Source organism: Zootoca vivipara, chromosome 17 (assembly GCF_963506605.1).
Source record: "Zootoca vivipara chromosome 17, rZooViv1.1, whole genome shotgun sequence".
NCBI classification, from domain to species: domain Eukaryota; kingdom Metazoa; phylum Chordata; class Lepidosauria; order Squamata; family Lacertidae; genus Zootoca; species Zootoca vivipara.
Window position 1 is genome coordinate 35,270,811 of NC_083292.1, and position 14,947 is coordinate 35,285,757.

Below are 14,947 nucleotides of genomic sequence, written 5' to 3' on the forward strand. Positions count from 1 at the left end.
CACCAAAATATGATAATAAGGCCCACAGACACCTGCCAGATTTGGAACAACACGTCTCTGAGGTGGAGCAAGGGGGTGGGGGGCTGTGAAACTCCTAAGGGGGGGGGAGTGGTTGCTCTGTGGGGTGTCTGAAAGCAGAGAAGGGGGGGGGGGAAGGCCAGTCAAAATATTGGGAGAGCGGCAAATCTGAATGAATTTGATGCTGATTTCTGAAAACCAGTAAAAATTAATCGGCAGAAAAGAAGAAATAAATATTGCGAGGGGCTCCAGGAAGAGTTTTTTTTTGGGGGGGCGAGGCAGTTTGTGAGTATATTGTGGATAGGTGGGGGGAAGTGGCATTCCCCCTCTCTTTAAATAATAATAAAAAAGTCTTCGGTTCAGGATATCATGGGGAGGAGGTATAAAGGAATGCGGGCAAGAACTGAGGTTTCAATCATGTGCGTGTGAGAGGGAGAGATTTGGGGATGGTTGGAGAGGACTTGGAAATACTCCTGGGAACTGCGGCCTCTAACTGGTCTTGACAGCGGGTAGGTGGGTGGCAAGGCAGTAGCCATTGCAGATCCCCCCCCCCGCCCGCCCACCCACCCACCCACCCAAACAAACAAATAAACAACAGTTCAAGGTCTCCATTGCTGCCGCCTCCCCAGTCTACTGTGTCAGAGAGGAGGAAAGCAGACTAGGAACTGGGAAAGGGGGGGGGGAGAGGGCTTAAAGTGCATCCTCCTCCCGGGGGAAAAAAAGAGATAAATAAGGCTCAAATGGGGGGGGGGAATACAACAGGAGGAGCAATCAGGAAGACGCACTGAGAATGGGCAGAGGATCTAGTTCCTAGCAGAATTGGCCCCTGTCTGGGGAAGAAGTGATGCAATCCCCGGCTGACAATTGATTCTTATTTATGGGGGGGGAGGGGGAGGGGGGAAGGAAGAGGAGGAAAGTGTGTCCGCAAAAAAGGGGGGGGGTGTTAAAAATAAAAGAGAGAGAAGCAGAGTTGGGTTGGGACTGTTGTTGTTGGGTTTTTTTTTTTTTTTGGAGGGGGAAGGCAAATTCCTCTTTTCAAAAACCAGACCCCAAGGGGAGTGCAGGGGCTGGGCTGTGTGGGGGGTCTCTGTCAGAAGTTGGGAGGGGGGGAGGGCCGGGATGAGAAAGATGGGCTTGGAAAGGGAAGGGAGAGAAAACGAAGGGGTCGCTGCTAAGGGGGAGGGAGGCGAAGGAAGGGGGCGAAGGCGAGGCATTGCCTTGCCTTGCCTTGCCTTGCATATCACCCAATGCACGCGTCTCCTTACCTGGGCAAACTCCGGCGGTGGCGGCGGCTGCGCTGCCGCTCCTTGCTACCCTCCAGCCCACGCCATAGCCTGGCCCGGCCTGCCTGCGCTCAGCTGCTCAGCCCCGCTCCTCCTCCTTCCTCCTCCTCCCCCCCCTCCGCCGAGGCGGAAAGTGCGCCACCTGCCGCAGAGGAGGACCCTGGAGAGAACTCAGCCCCTCCCCCCCACTTGATTCATAGGATTCAGGGGGGAAGGGGGGCGGCGGGAAAGACCTGTGGCGCCCTCCATAGAAGCATACAAGTGAAACTCGGAAAACTGAATGTCGTCGAAAAGTGCATTTATTTCAGTAATGCAACTTTTTTTTTTAATTTTTACAAGTGCTTTCTTTTGGAAATTCCACAGTAATAAAACAAATAGTTACAAAAATAAACATCGCTATTACATTTCATTAATTACATTCCATTTGTAATTGACCCGCCAAACGACAAATAATTACAATTACAACAAATAAAGGCTTGACATGTCTTGCTTTGCATGTCATGCATCTATCTCATGCATTGGTTTCACCTTTTTACTGAAACAAATGCACTTTTCGACGATATTCCAATTTTCCGAGTTTCACCTGTAGGATCTCAGAGTGGGAAGGGTCGTCTCTAGACCAACCCCTCTGCAAAGCAGGAGTCTCAGCTCAAAGCATCCATCGCAGACCCCCCCCCCAACCTCTGCTTAGAAACCTCCAAGGAAGGAGAGCCCACCCCCTCCCAAGGGAGAGCTGTCCACTTTGGAACAGCTTTCACTGTCGGAAAGTTTTTTCTGATGTTCAGTTGGAACCTCCTTTCTTGCAACTTGAAGCCCTGGGTTCGAGTCCTGCCCTCCAGATCAGGAGGACACAAGCTTGTTCCCTCTTCCATGGGGCAGCCTTTAAGATATTTGAAGGTGGCAATCATATGTCCTCTCACTTTTTCTCTTAACAAACCCAGCTCCCTCAACCGTTCCTCATAAGGCCCCTCCAGATTTCTTGATTTTTTCTGTTGTTGTTGCTGCTGCTGCTGTTGCCGTTGCCGTCCCACGACCCTTCACCTTACAACGATAACGTAAAACACAAGAAAATGTTACACAAAATACATTATTAAATATACTGTATGCTTAAAACAGAGGGTGAAAGAGGAGACTTCAAAATATGGTCTGAAGCTCAACATAAAAAAAAAAACCAAGATCATGGCCACTGGTCCCATCACCTCCTGGCAAATAGAAGGGGACGAAATGGAGGCAGTGAGAGATTTTACTTTCTTGGGCTCCATGATCACTGCAGATGGTGACAGCAGTCACGAAATTAAAAGATGCCTGCTTCTTAGGAGAAAAGCAATGACAAACCTAGACAGCATCTTAAAAAGCAGAGACATCACCTTGCTGACAAAGGTCCGTACAGTTAAAGCTATGGTTTCCCCCTTAGTGATGTAGGGAAGTGAGAGTTGGACCATAAAGAAGGCTGATCGCCGAAGAATTGATGCTTTTGAATTATGCAAGAAGATCAAACCTATCCATTCTGAAGGAAATCAGCCCTGAGTGCTCACTGGAAGGACAGATCCTGAAGCTGAGGCTCCAATACTTTGGCCACCTCATGAGAAGAGAAGACTCCCTGGAAAAGACCCTAATGTTGGGAAAGATGGAGGGCACTAGGAGAAGGGGACGACAGAGGACGAGATGGTTGGACAGTGTTCTCGAAGCTACCAACATGAGTTTGACCAAACTGCGGGAGGCAGTGGAAGACAGGAGTGCCTGGCGTGCTCTGGTCCAGGGGGTCACGGAGAGTCGGACACGACTAAACGACTAAACAACAACAATGCTTAAAACAAGTTATGGTTGCCAGACCTTCAAGTCGTACCTGAACTCGCCAGGTGGCAGATGGAGGGCATGAATCTTTAGGTGGACCAGAGTTCCTTTAAGACTATTAATAATTATTATAATAATTTTATTATTTGTACTCTGCTCATCTGAGTGGATTGCCCCAGAAATTGTGCGCAGCTTCCAACAGATACACAACAACAACAACAACAACAACAACAATTTATTTCTACCCCTGCCCATCTGGGCGCATCTCCCCAGCCACTCTGGGTGGCTTCCAACAGAAGGTTAAAAATACATTAAAACATCAGTTACGCTACGTTATTAAAAACTTCCCTAAACAGGGCTGCCTTCAGATGTAAAACATAATAAAACTTTAAAAAAACCTTCCTTCAGATGTCTTCTGGTTACATAGTTGCTTATCTCCTGGGCATCTCCTGGGAGGGTGTTCCACAGGGCAGGTGCCACTACCGAGAAGGCCCTCTGCCCGGTTCCCTGGAGGGAACCACTAGAAGACCCCCGGAGCTGGATCTCAGTCTGAAAAAGTACAGGAGAGCAATCCTGAAGCCATTTTGACTCTTCCAATGACCTTAAATATTCCTCTGCAGTAAGGGAGCCAAATGGGGAAAGCCTTCCCATTGTTTATCGCTTACAAATCCTGTCTTTTCACTTACAAATCCTGTGTATGAATAGGGTGAGCCTGTGACCTGGATTCAGAAACCAAAGAATTAACCATTGCAAAAGAATGGTCAGGCTGCCCAGGTAATGCAATCAGTGACCATTATCAAGATTTCCGCTGTAGACCACCTCCTATGACAGGGGTCAGCAAACTTTTTCAGCAGGGGGCCGGTCCACTGTCCCTCAGACCTTGTGGGGGGCCGGACTATATTTTGGAAAAAAATATGAACGAATTCCTATGCTCCACAAATAACCCAGAGATACATTTAAAATAAAAGGACACATTATACTCGTGTAAAAACACCAGGCAGGCCCCACAAATAACCCAGAGATGCATTTTAAATAAAAGGACACATCTACTCATGTAAAAACATGCTGATTCCCGGACCATCCACGGGCCGGATTTAGAAGGCGATCGGGTCGCATCCGGCCCCCGGGCCTTAGTTTGGGGACCCCTGTCCTATGATGTATATATGCTGATTTTGGGGTGGTCTTTGGCTAAGGGGGTTGGACAATGTCAAAAGTCTTTAAAGGTTCCTGCACACTTTAGTACAGGGTCTCCCCCTCCTTGGAAAGGAGGGTAGGGAAGTCTGTTGCAACAGAAAAATAAACATCTGCCTTGCTTTCCACTGGATCCAGCCTCTATCCATTTTTCTCTGACCGATCATGGACTTCGGGGACTCGGAGTCCTTCGGGGAGTTGGGCAGAAAAAGCCCAATTTTTACATCAATTTCCAGAGCAGGAGAAAACAAGCTTGCTCCATTTCCCACATGACGGCCCTTCAGATATGGCAGGCACCCCCAAATTTCGGCCCTCCAGATGTTTTGGACTACAATTCCCATCATCCCTGACCACTGGTCCTGTTAGCTAGGGATCATGGGAGTTGGAGGCCAAAATATCTGCAGGGCCGAAGTTTGGGGATGCCTGAGATATGGCTATCGTATCGCCTCTCCATCTTCTCTTCTCTGGGCTAAACATCCTGTTCTCCACAAAGCTTGGTTTCCAGGCCTTTCATCATTTCGACTGCCAGTCTGCACGACTGCCATCTTGTCGATATGCTTCTGACAGGCATTACCACCTCCTAGACTGGTGGTAAAAAAAGAGGCCAGGCAGGTGAGGTCAGAGTGAGGCTACTCAAATGGTACAGCCTCCCCTGTTCCCAACCTTATTTTTTATATATTTTTTAAAATTTATACTTTTCAGATACATACATTTCACTGATTTCACAATCATTTTGACATTTTTAAACTTGATCGCCTTTCCCCTCTTTCTGCAGGTCCTTAAATTTATTTTTAATATCTTCTGCATATACAAATTCACTTACTCATTTGTTTATCTACTTTAAATATAAACTCTTATGCAACTTCAGGTTATTACAATAATCCCGCCAGTGTTTTTATCTGTTTACAATTTATTTGTAAATATTCAATAAACCATTTCCACTCCTTTATAAAAAAAGTTTGCTATCTTCCAGTAAGTTTTGCCATTTCTGCATACAGTATTCCATTAGTTTTTGCATCCATCCTTTCTTTGCTGGGACTTCTTCTTCTTTCCATTTTGGGGCAAGTAACATTCTTGCCGCTGTAGTCGCGAAGATGAATAAGTTTCTATACAATTTAAGCAGTTCTGTCCCTATAACTCCCAAGAGAAAGGCTTCTGGGTTTTTTTTTTTACAAATGTTATTTTGAACATCTTTTTCATTTCATTGTACTGTGGTACCTCGGTTGTTGAACGTAATAATCGGTTCCGGAAGACCATTCGACTTCTGAAATGTTAGACAACCGAGGCACAACGGGTGGGCGGCAATTTCCATTGAGAAAATGGGGAAACGCACCTCGAAAACTGTTCGACTTCCGAGGCGTGTTCGAAAACGGAAGCATTTACTTCCAGGTTGTCGGCATTCGAAAGCTGAAACGTTCGACTTCTGAAGCATTCGACAACCGAGGTACCACTGTAGCCTATATTATTTCCCAGTAAGCCTTGATGTGTGTTGCAGGCTCTTCGCAGACACTAAGCGCTGGAGGAAAAGCACTCTGTACGTACTCAAGCACACCCTGCCGTTCCTTTCCCTTCTCCAATGCCAACCACATAATCTTCCCATTTGGAATTTCCCATTGCATGAAAAGTAACTTCCTTTCCCACTAGGAAATAGATTCCGGGTAACTTCAAAGTTTACATATGTACGCTTACAAGCAATGCATGGGCAGCACAGCTACAGTATGTCCTGGTTCTTGGTGGTATTTTTGGACCGGATAACAACCTCAGAATATGAAAAGGACCCATGAATTATCACCAGTATTATCTTAACTTTTATCCTGCCTTTTCCTCAGATTGGAACTCAAGGCGGCTTACACAAATTGAAATGACACAGATAAAATAGGGGGGGGGGGAGCTAAGACATACAAAAGACAACTGCAATTAAACTCCAACAGAATTAAAACAAGGCACAAACCAAATCTCTTTTAAAAAATGCAATGCTGGTGACAAAAGGAAAGTGAGCAAGTCTCAGACTGCCATCTAGTGGTGCCATGAAGTAGCAACTACCCCATCGCTTAGGAAAAAGACCCATCCTATAACACAAGCATCCCCAACCCAAACTTTTGCAAATCCTCCCCTGATACGTTTGGCGGTGGAAACAGAAGGGTTTTTCTCATAGGCAAAACCATCAGGCCTCGACAACTTAACCTGCGAAAACGCATTGTTTTGAGCAAATCCCTGACCCGCAGGTCAGAATTTCACAAAAAATATGATGATATTGTTATAAGAATTTTGAGGTCATATATATATATAATAATTGTTCATAAAACATGTACATGAATGTACAGAAACATGTCTGAAGCAGCACAGGAAAACAGGCCTGACTGACACCATTTTGACTCTCTCTGACCAGGTGTTCCTCTGCAAGGAAGAAGTGGGGTGGGGGGAACCTTCTCATTGTCTCAGGAATTAAAGTGATAATCCCTGGCATCCTGATACCTGACTGCCAGACAAAAGGGTGTGATTAACTTGGCTGGGAAACAGGGAAATGTAAATATCTCTCAATTTTGTTGATTAGGTTTTGGGGGCAGGGGGCAGGGTCCAGGATGCTCAGATTACTGCCACCAGACCTCCCCTTTCATGATGTACCTATGATGAATCTAGGGAGAGGGGTCTTGGGCTACACCCCTTCTGTGACATATGGATGATGCTTCTGGGGGGTGGGCTGAAACCAATTTCAAATCTCTTTTTAAGGACAAGACATCTTTGTTTGGGGTTCCTTCCTTGTTCTCCTGTGTGAGAGGAAGGACCCTGTTGCAACAGCAAAAATAAAAGTGCCTTGCTTCGCACGTCCTGGTTTGGTCTCTGTTATTTGGTGGGCAGGAGACGCTTAAACTTTGTCTGCTTGCCAGGATACCTGGACTCTTCCTGGGTCAAGGATCCACTTAATTCTAGGGCCGTGTAGCTCTGCAAAATTTTTACAACATTATCCAATTCACTCAAAAATGGTGCCAAACTGTTGCAAATCTTCCCCTGATTTTTTTTGCAGTGGAAACAGAAGCTGTTTTTATCATTGGCAAAAAAATCAGGCCTCGACAACTTAACCTGCGGAAACACATTTTTTTTTGAACAAATCCCAGAATTTCAACAAAAATCTCAAGTTATCCAATTCACTCACAAATGGCGCCAAACTGTTGCAAATCCTCCCCTGATACGTTTGGCAGTGGATAAATAAGGTTTTTTTTATCATAGGCAAAAAAAATCAGGCCTCTGCAACTTAACCTGCGGAAAAATATTTTTTTGAAAAAATCCCTGAATCAGAATTTCACCAAAAATCTGGTTAATCAATTCACTCAAAAATGGTGCCAAACTGTTGCAAATGCTCCCCCGATACGTTTGGCGGTGGAAACAGAAGGGTTTTAATCATAGGGGAAAACATCAGGCGTTGACAACTTAACCTGCGGAAAAACATTTTTTTGAAAAAATCCGTGACCCGTGGGTCAGAATTTCACCTAAAATGTGAAGTTATCCAATTCACTCAAAAATGGTGCCAAACTGTTGCAAATCCTCCCCTGATACATTTGGCGGTGGAAACAGAAGGGTTTTTTATCATAGGCAAAATAATAATAATCAGGATTCAACAACTTAACCTGCGGAAAAACATTTTTTTGAAAAAATCTGTTACCCGCGGGGTCAGAATTTTACCAAAAAGCTGAATTTATTCAAGACCACAGCGCCACCCGCATGAATCAAATACCACCTGTCCATCATTTTCATATAATTTTCTTTCAGCGTACAACATGCCGTGAATTTAAAATCTGTTTTCCAGTTTGCTTGGCTTCTTCTTCATCCAGCTCAGGGGTAGATAGCCTGGTGTTCTCCATTTGTTTTTGGATTACAAATCCCATAATACCCAACTTGGTTGTGTTAATTCGGGGTGTTGTAGCACAACAAAACCAGGAGGCCGCTGTGTTGATTTACAGAGGCTAAATTTATTCAGGCAGCGCTGATTGATTGATTATATTTCTATGCCTCTTTTCATTCAAATAAATGAAAGTGGCTTACAAACAATACATAACAATAACAAGCTGGAACATAACAGGACGTCACAATAGCAGCATAAATAGAATAGAACAATTAACAAATCATCAGCGAAATGGTTAACAAAGTGGCAAAAGAAACGTCACAATTAAAGTCCTATTATGTATATGATTAACAAATCAATACAGCATTTATAATCTATAAAGCGATATTAACAACATTTATAAATTAGCAACTGAAGAATGAACTAAGGACTGTTAAGTTTGTTATGTATTGGTTTAATTTGTGTACATGAGTTTCTCTGCTAGTCCTGTAACTACCTTTCCCGTTCTTGGGCGATTCAAATGGGTGCGGTGACAGTTGCTATTGGTTAACAACTTGTTAGCACAATTTGGATCCTCACTCTGATAGGTTCCTGCCAAAATCTAAGTGTATCCTTTCCCCAACCCCTGCTCCTGAGAGTATAAAAGGAGCTCACCCTTTCCCTCCAGTCAGTCAAGATTCCTACTGCAATAAAGAAGACTGTTCTTGTTATACTTGACTCCTAGCAGTTCCTTGCTAGTATGCTGAATCACTATTCTGAGCTGACTTCACGAAGAGCTGAAATCACACTCACGACATAACAAAGTTCATACACACACTCGCCACACGCCCATGACTCATAAACTTTCACTCCATTCATTAAAATACAACATGATGCCTTTGGCAGCAACTCCCTTCTGAAAATGACAAACCTAGACAGCATCTTAAAAAGCAGAGACATCACCTTGCCGACAAAGGTCCGTATAGTTAAAGCTATGGTTTTCCCAGTAGTGATGTATGGAAGTGAGAGCTGGACCATAAAGAAGGCTGATCGCCGAAGAATTGATGCTTTTGAATTATGGTGCTGGAGGAGACTCTTGAGAGTCCCATGGACTGCAAGAAGATCAAACCTATCCATTCTGAAGGAAATCAGCCCTGAGTGCTCCCTGGAAGGACAGATCGTGAAACTGAGGCTCCAATACTTTGGCCACCTCATGAGAAGAGAAGAATCCTTGGAAAAGACCCTGATGTTGGGAAAGATTGAGGGCACAAGGAGAAGGGGGCGACAGAGGACGAGATGGTTGGACAGTGTTCTCGAAGCTACCAACATGAGTTTGACCAAACTGCGGGAGGCAGTGCAAGACAGGAGTGCCTGGCGTGCTATGGTCCATGGGGTCACGAAGAGTCGGACACGACTAAACGACTAAACAACAACCCTTCTGAATGTTCCTCAGGCTGGAGGTCGGGCAGCCCAGATGAAACCAGCCACCCCCTGATGGCAAACACGAGTCTCTCTTCCCTCAGGGTTCTTCTTCTGCAAGCAGCTCCTTTTTGAATGCTCCTGGGGTTGAAGGGTAGGGCAAGGCAGGTGGGAAAAGCCATTACCTGCTGGCCAACACAATTTCTCACACCTCGGGAGGGGAGAGGGCTCTTGTGCTCGCGTCCTGCTTGAGGGTTTCCTACGGCATCCCGGGGGGGGGGCACCATGAGAAGAGGTTGCTAGATGGACCATTGGCCTGGTCTCACAGGCTCTTCTTGCAGTCTTCGAGCAGCTTGCTTGGTTGACCAAATCCGGGGTCCCCAAACTAAGGCCCGGGGGCCGGATGCGGCTCAATCGCCTTCTAAATCCGGCCTGCGGATGGTCCGGGAATCAGCATGTTTTTACATGAGTAGAATGCGTCCTTTTATTTAAAATGCATCTCTGGGTTATTTGTGGGGCATAGGAATTCGTTCATATATTTTTTTTCAAAATATAGTCCGGCCCCCCACAAGGTCTGAGGGACAGTGGACCGGCCCCCTGCTGAAAAAGTTTGCTGACCCTTGAAATACAGGGAGATAGGTCAGATGATTTGTTTTTATCAGATTATGTTTGTATACATGTTGGAAGCTGCCCAGAATGGCTGGGGCAACCCAGTCAGAAGTGCAGGGTGCAAAAAATTATTACTACTACTACTACTACTACTACTACTACTACTATGATTCCAATGGCCAGCAGCCTCTTTTGCACAGGAGATGACTAGATTGCTCCGGGAAGGTCTGGTACCCAGCCCTTGCAGAACAGATACCCATTAGAATTGCACAAGAATCTCAACTAAGTCACACCTGACAGATTGCATCCTTGATTTCGCCAAGGCGGGCGTGGCAGGTGCTGCTTGGCATTACGCAATGGGAGGCTCTTTCCAGAGGAGAGGAACTCAGCACAAGGCGGGATGATTTGCAAGGCTCTTCCGCAACCGAGGAGATTATAAAAGCCCGCCTGCCTCGACGCCAGCATTCACACCACCTCTCTTCTCCGATCCTGCTCCCTTTGGGAAACTCGGGTAAGTCCTCATCTCTTGGCAGCCAACCTGAAGGTGGCTTGGAAGCAGGCTCCCTTAGGAACTGCTCTCCTTCTCAGCCAGCCTTCTCTTGGTTTGCTGCTAGCTGCGAAGGAAGCAGAGGGCGGTAGCTGACTAAGGGATACTCAAAGTCGGCCCATTGAAAGGAACGGACTTAAGCTAGCCCAGTCCATCCATTACATTGGGGCTGCTCTGAGCAGGGCTAACCCAGAGTCCCTTCTTCCATTGCCAATGCAAAAATACCTAGGGCTACTGCAGGGAGTCTAGAGTGAACCTTCTTTCTATCTTCTGACAACCTGCTCGGTTAGAAGGTCCATTATCTTATTTTATTTTTCACTGCCCTGGCTACACTGGAGGCGTAGCCGGAAATGGATTAGCCTTGCTTAGCAGACAAGTCAAAACGTTTTGTAGGCAAATTTGCGGGCTCATTTTAAAAGCTGCTTTCAAGGGGCTTCAATGTGTTCTTTCTGGGTCCTGGATGCCAGCCCTTTAAATCAGCCCTTTGTTCAAAACCATGAGGACTAGAATCCTACTTGATTTGGAGGAAGTAGGGCTTGAGAATGTCACCCACCTGAATTCCAGGAGAGCCACAGCCAGTAAGTGTAGCCCAGGCTTTGCCCCCAGATGCAAGTGGACTACAACGTCCATCATCCACAACCTGTAGAGTCCAGTGGACAAGGATGATGGGAGTTGTCGTCCAACCAACTACAGGGGACGGATGCACTATAAGGCAGATTCCTGATGTTGTTGGACTCAGATTCCCATCAGCTCCAGCCAGCATGATCAATGGTCAGATTATGTGTGCTGCAAATCACCAATGTCTAGGTGAGGCCCCCATGTTGGATACTCCTCTGACTCCCCTTATGGGCAGAGCTGAGCCTTGAACCTCTCTCCCGTTTTCCTCCCTCTCCTCTGTATCCTCCCAAAGGCTTAGCAAGATGAAAACTCTCATGGAGAAGGCTTTGGAGTGCATTGTCCACATTTTCCACCAATATGCCATTCGGAACCCAATGGACGACTACCTGCAGTTCAAGGAGTTCGAGAAGCTATTGAAGGAAGAAGCCCGGCCTTTCTTGAAGGACACCCTACCTGTAAGCACAGATAAACAGCTGGGGAAACTGTGGCCACAGGGATAGGGGCAAAGCTCTAGGTCCTGGGGGTGGCTGGACGTGTTCCTCTGACCCTCCAGAGGATGCTGGACTCCAACTCCCATCATCTCCTGACCCTTAGTCATGTTGGATAGAGCTGATGGGAGTCGGAGTGCAATAACATTTGGCCTTTAACTAGACCCCAGTTTCCCCAACTTAGTTCTCCAGCTGTCTTGGGACTACAGCTCCCATCATCCCTAGTTAGCAGGACCAGTGGCCAGGGATGATGGGAAATGTAGCCCCAGAACAGCTGGAGAACCAGACTTGGGAAACCCTGAACTAGACCATCTCTTGCTTTTCCTGAGCTGGAGAGACCACATATCAGCTCTTGCCTTCTTCTAAGGCCAGGGACAGGACTACAACTCCCACAACCCCCTGCTCACTGGCCATGCCTGATAGGGCTGATGGGAGCTGGAATCTGTCCCCAAATAACTGAAAGACCACCTCATTCCCTCAAGACCCTCTTGGGTGCTGAGATCGGCAAAGTGGGACCCCTCGGTAGTTCTTCCACCTGCAGATGTTCAGGGGGTGGTGATGATGCAGGGCAGGGTCTTCTCTGCTGTGGCCCCAAAGCTGTGGAATTCTGTCTCTAGAGAGGTGAGCCTGGCACCTTCCTTATACAGCATTTGGGGATGTTGAAGATGTATATTTTAAGAGCTCACCTTATTTCTATGGCATTAAAATGTTTTCGTGTTGTGTTTTAATCTTGCCACCTGCCTCAGGACCTTAGGGTGAAGGGCGGGCAATTAATAATAATGATAAACAAATAATTAAATATAACCCTTTCCTGCTTCCTCCTCCTTAATCTTATCTGCAGCCGGGTACGAACCAGGATGCTTACATCAAGAAGATGTTTGAGAAAGCAGACAAGAACCGTGACGGGAAGCTGAAGTTCACTGAGTTCTTGACTGTGCTGGAGGCTGCTCTCATAGATGCTCACAACAGGTCCCACCTCCTGCCCGAGACGGGGCACTGAGTTAGCCAGGGCCCACCTGCAAGACAGCCACACTTCCAATGGATCCCTTTCTTGAGTCCATCGTTGACGACCATTCATTCCCATGGATTGTAGGCACCCCTGCCTGGCTACGTCGCGGGTACTAGAAGACTTCAAAGTCTTGTCATAAGAACAATAAAATATATTTAATCGAGAACTCTCTGGGTCTTTTCGTGTTTCGTTTCCATCCATTTTTATTAATTTTCACACAATTTTACAAATTTAGTTCAGTTTCAATGCAACATTCCCTTAAAACCTTTTGACTCCCCATCCTTGGTGTTTCTGTTCAAATCCTTTATCTACCGCCTTAAATGTAATACTTTTTTGTTGTTGAAAATAATAATAATATTACTAATCAGTCCAGATCACACAATTAATACAATTCCTTGAAAAAAAATCACGTTTTCCCCTCCTGTTGCAAACATATGTTCATTACATCCTCATGTAGCCACTTCATCCTTCTTTGATCTCCATTTAATAATCCTTCTCTTGATGTTAGTCCATTCTCGCAGCTGACTTTTACTGTTTCCTTACATACAGCACCCTTGTTGTTTTTCATAAATATAAAATCCATTTCATGTGTGTAGTCCTTCATAAATGTTGTTCTCAGACCTGGTCTGTTGGGAGAGTTAATTGCTTTCTTCTTTTGTCCAGTTCACTGCCATGCTTACAACGTCACATTCCTTCCCTTTCACTGTTCCCAGCTTGCGCACAAGGCTGTGTCTATAAATCACTCCCAGATAAGATGTCCATTCTCTGCCATTAAAATTCCACTCTGGGGTTCTTCTTCGGCATGCAGCAAAAGATAAAGCCTTTTCACAAATGAAACCTCTTGTCAGATTTAATTAGCAGCCGTTCATCTTCTCGCTCTTAATTTCTCCCTCCTGATTCAGTCCAAATATAATTTTAAATAAAGTCCATTCAACCTCCGTCAAGGGGGGAGGGCATATTGTTAAATTCCTTGTTCAGCATAAATCAAGAGCCTCCCTGCTCTTTTCCTCTGTGTCAGGCAGAATAATATAGCTACAACTATACTTGTTGTCGTTTAGTCGTTTAGTCGTGTCCGACTCTTCGTGACCCCATGGACCAGAGCACGCCAGGCATTCCTGTCTTCCACTGCCTCCTGCAGTTTGGTCAAACTCATGTTCGTAGCTTCGAGAACACTGTCCAACCATCTCGTCCTCTGTCGTCCCCTTCTCCTTGTGCCCTCCATCTTTTCCAGCATCAGGGTCTTTTCCAGGGAGTCTTCTCTTCTCATGAGATGGCCAAAGTATTGGAGCCTTAGCTTCAGGATCTGTCCTTCCAGTGAGCACTCAGGGCTGATTTCCTTCAGAATGGATAGGTTTGATCGTCTTGCAGTCCATGGGACTCTCAAGAGTCTCCTCCAGCACCATAATTCAAAAGCATCAATTCTTCGGTGATCAGCCTTCTTGATGGTCCAGCTCTCACTTCCATACACCATGACTGGGAAAACCATAGCTTTAACTATATACACACATCTCTTTATTTTGCAGGAGAGGTCAAGAAGAAAAAAAGACCATTTGGAAACCATTTGAAAGCACAAAGTACCTTGTCCTCCTTCCGTCTCAGCTGTTGTAAGGGTTTTCAAGCTTCATAAAAATCATTCAAATACCTTCAAAGATCCAAACCCAGTCCTCTTGGCAGCTGATTGATTGCAGCCCATTATAATACAGTATACCGTTTCAGGAGTGTCTCATAATTAACGGCAATATTACAAATTAGTGAGGAACCGATCACAAATCATGGTAGGGACGCACCCCCAGGTTGCACCCGTTCTGCCATTCAAGTTGGCAGATACGGGCTTAAGCGACACTGCAGGGTGCAGTAAACGCCCCAGAAGCCCCTGAGGAGCATTGCCAGGAATTTCCCCCTGCCTCTACTGCCCCGGAGGGCAGTGAAGATCAGCCGCCATAAAACGTGACACCAGGCCGGAAACCTAAACGTACTGTAGTACTTATTTCTATAGCATATATCAAGGGTCGGCAAGGTTTACCTCGCCTGGGCCGGTTCATTCCTGCGGAGATAGCTCCATGGGCCAGATCGAGGCTGCGCAGATGCAATTTTCGGCGTCTGTGCATGCGCAGACGCGATTTCCAGCGCCACGGAAGCGAGTCCCTGCTC

The 14,947-nt window shown here is 46.0% G+C and overlaps 2 protein-coding genes across 3 annotated transcripts in view; one reads left to right on the plus strand and one right to left on the minus strand.

Moving 5' to 3' along the window:
- Window positions 1-1,390, minus strand: part of DENND4B (DENN domain containing 4B) — a 60,640-nt gene extending 59,250 nt beyond the window's left edge. For both annotated transcript variants that reach the window (XM_060269891.1, XM_060269889.1), the window contains exon 1: window positions 1,284-1,390. The gene's annotated coding sequence lies outside the window, so the exon portion shown is untranslated. The remainder of the gene's footprint in view (window positions 1-1,283) is intronic.
- Window positions 1,391-11,570: 10,180 nt separating this feature from the next.
- LOC118075842 (protein S100-A12) lies at window positions 11,571-12,962 on the plus strand. Its single transcript, XM_060269645.1, has 2 exons — window positions 11,571-11,754; window positions 12,629-12,962. Exons 1-2 carry the CDS (start codon window positions 11,602-11,604, stop codon window positions 12,785-12,787), a joined length of 312 nt encoding a protein of 103 aa, XP_060125628.1. The 5' UTR covers window positions 11,571-11,601; the 3' UTR covers window positions 12,788-12,962.
- Window positions 12,963-14,947: the final 1,985 nt, after the last annotated feature.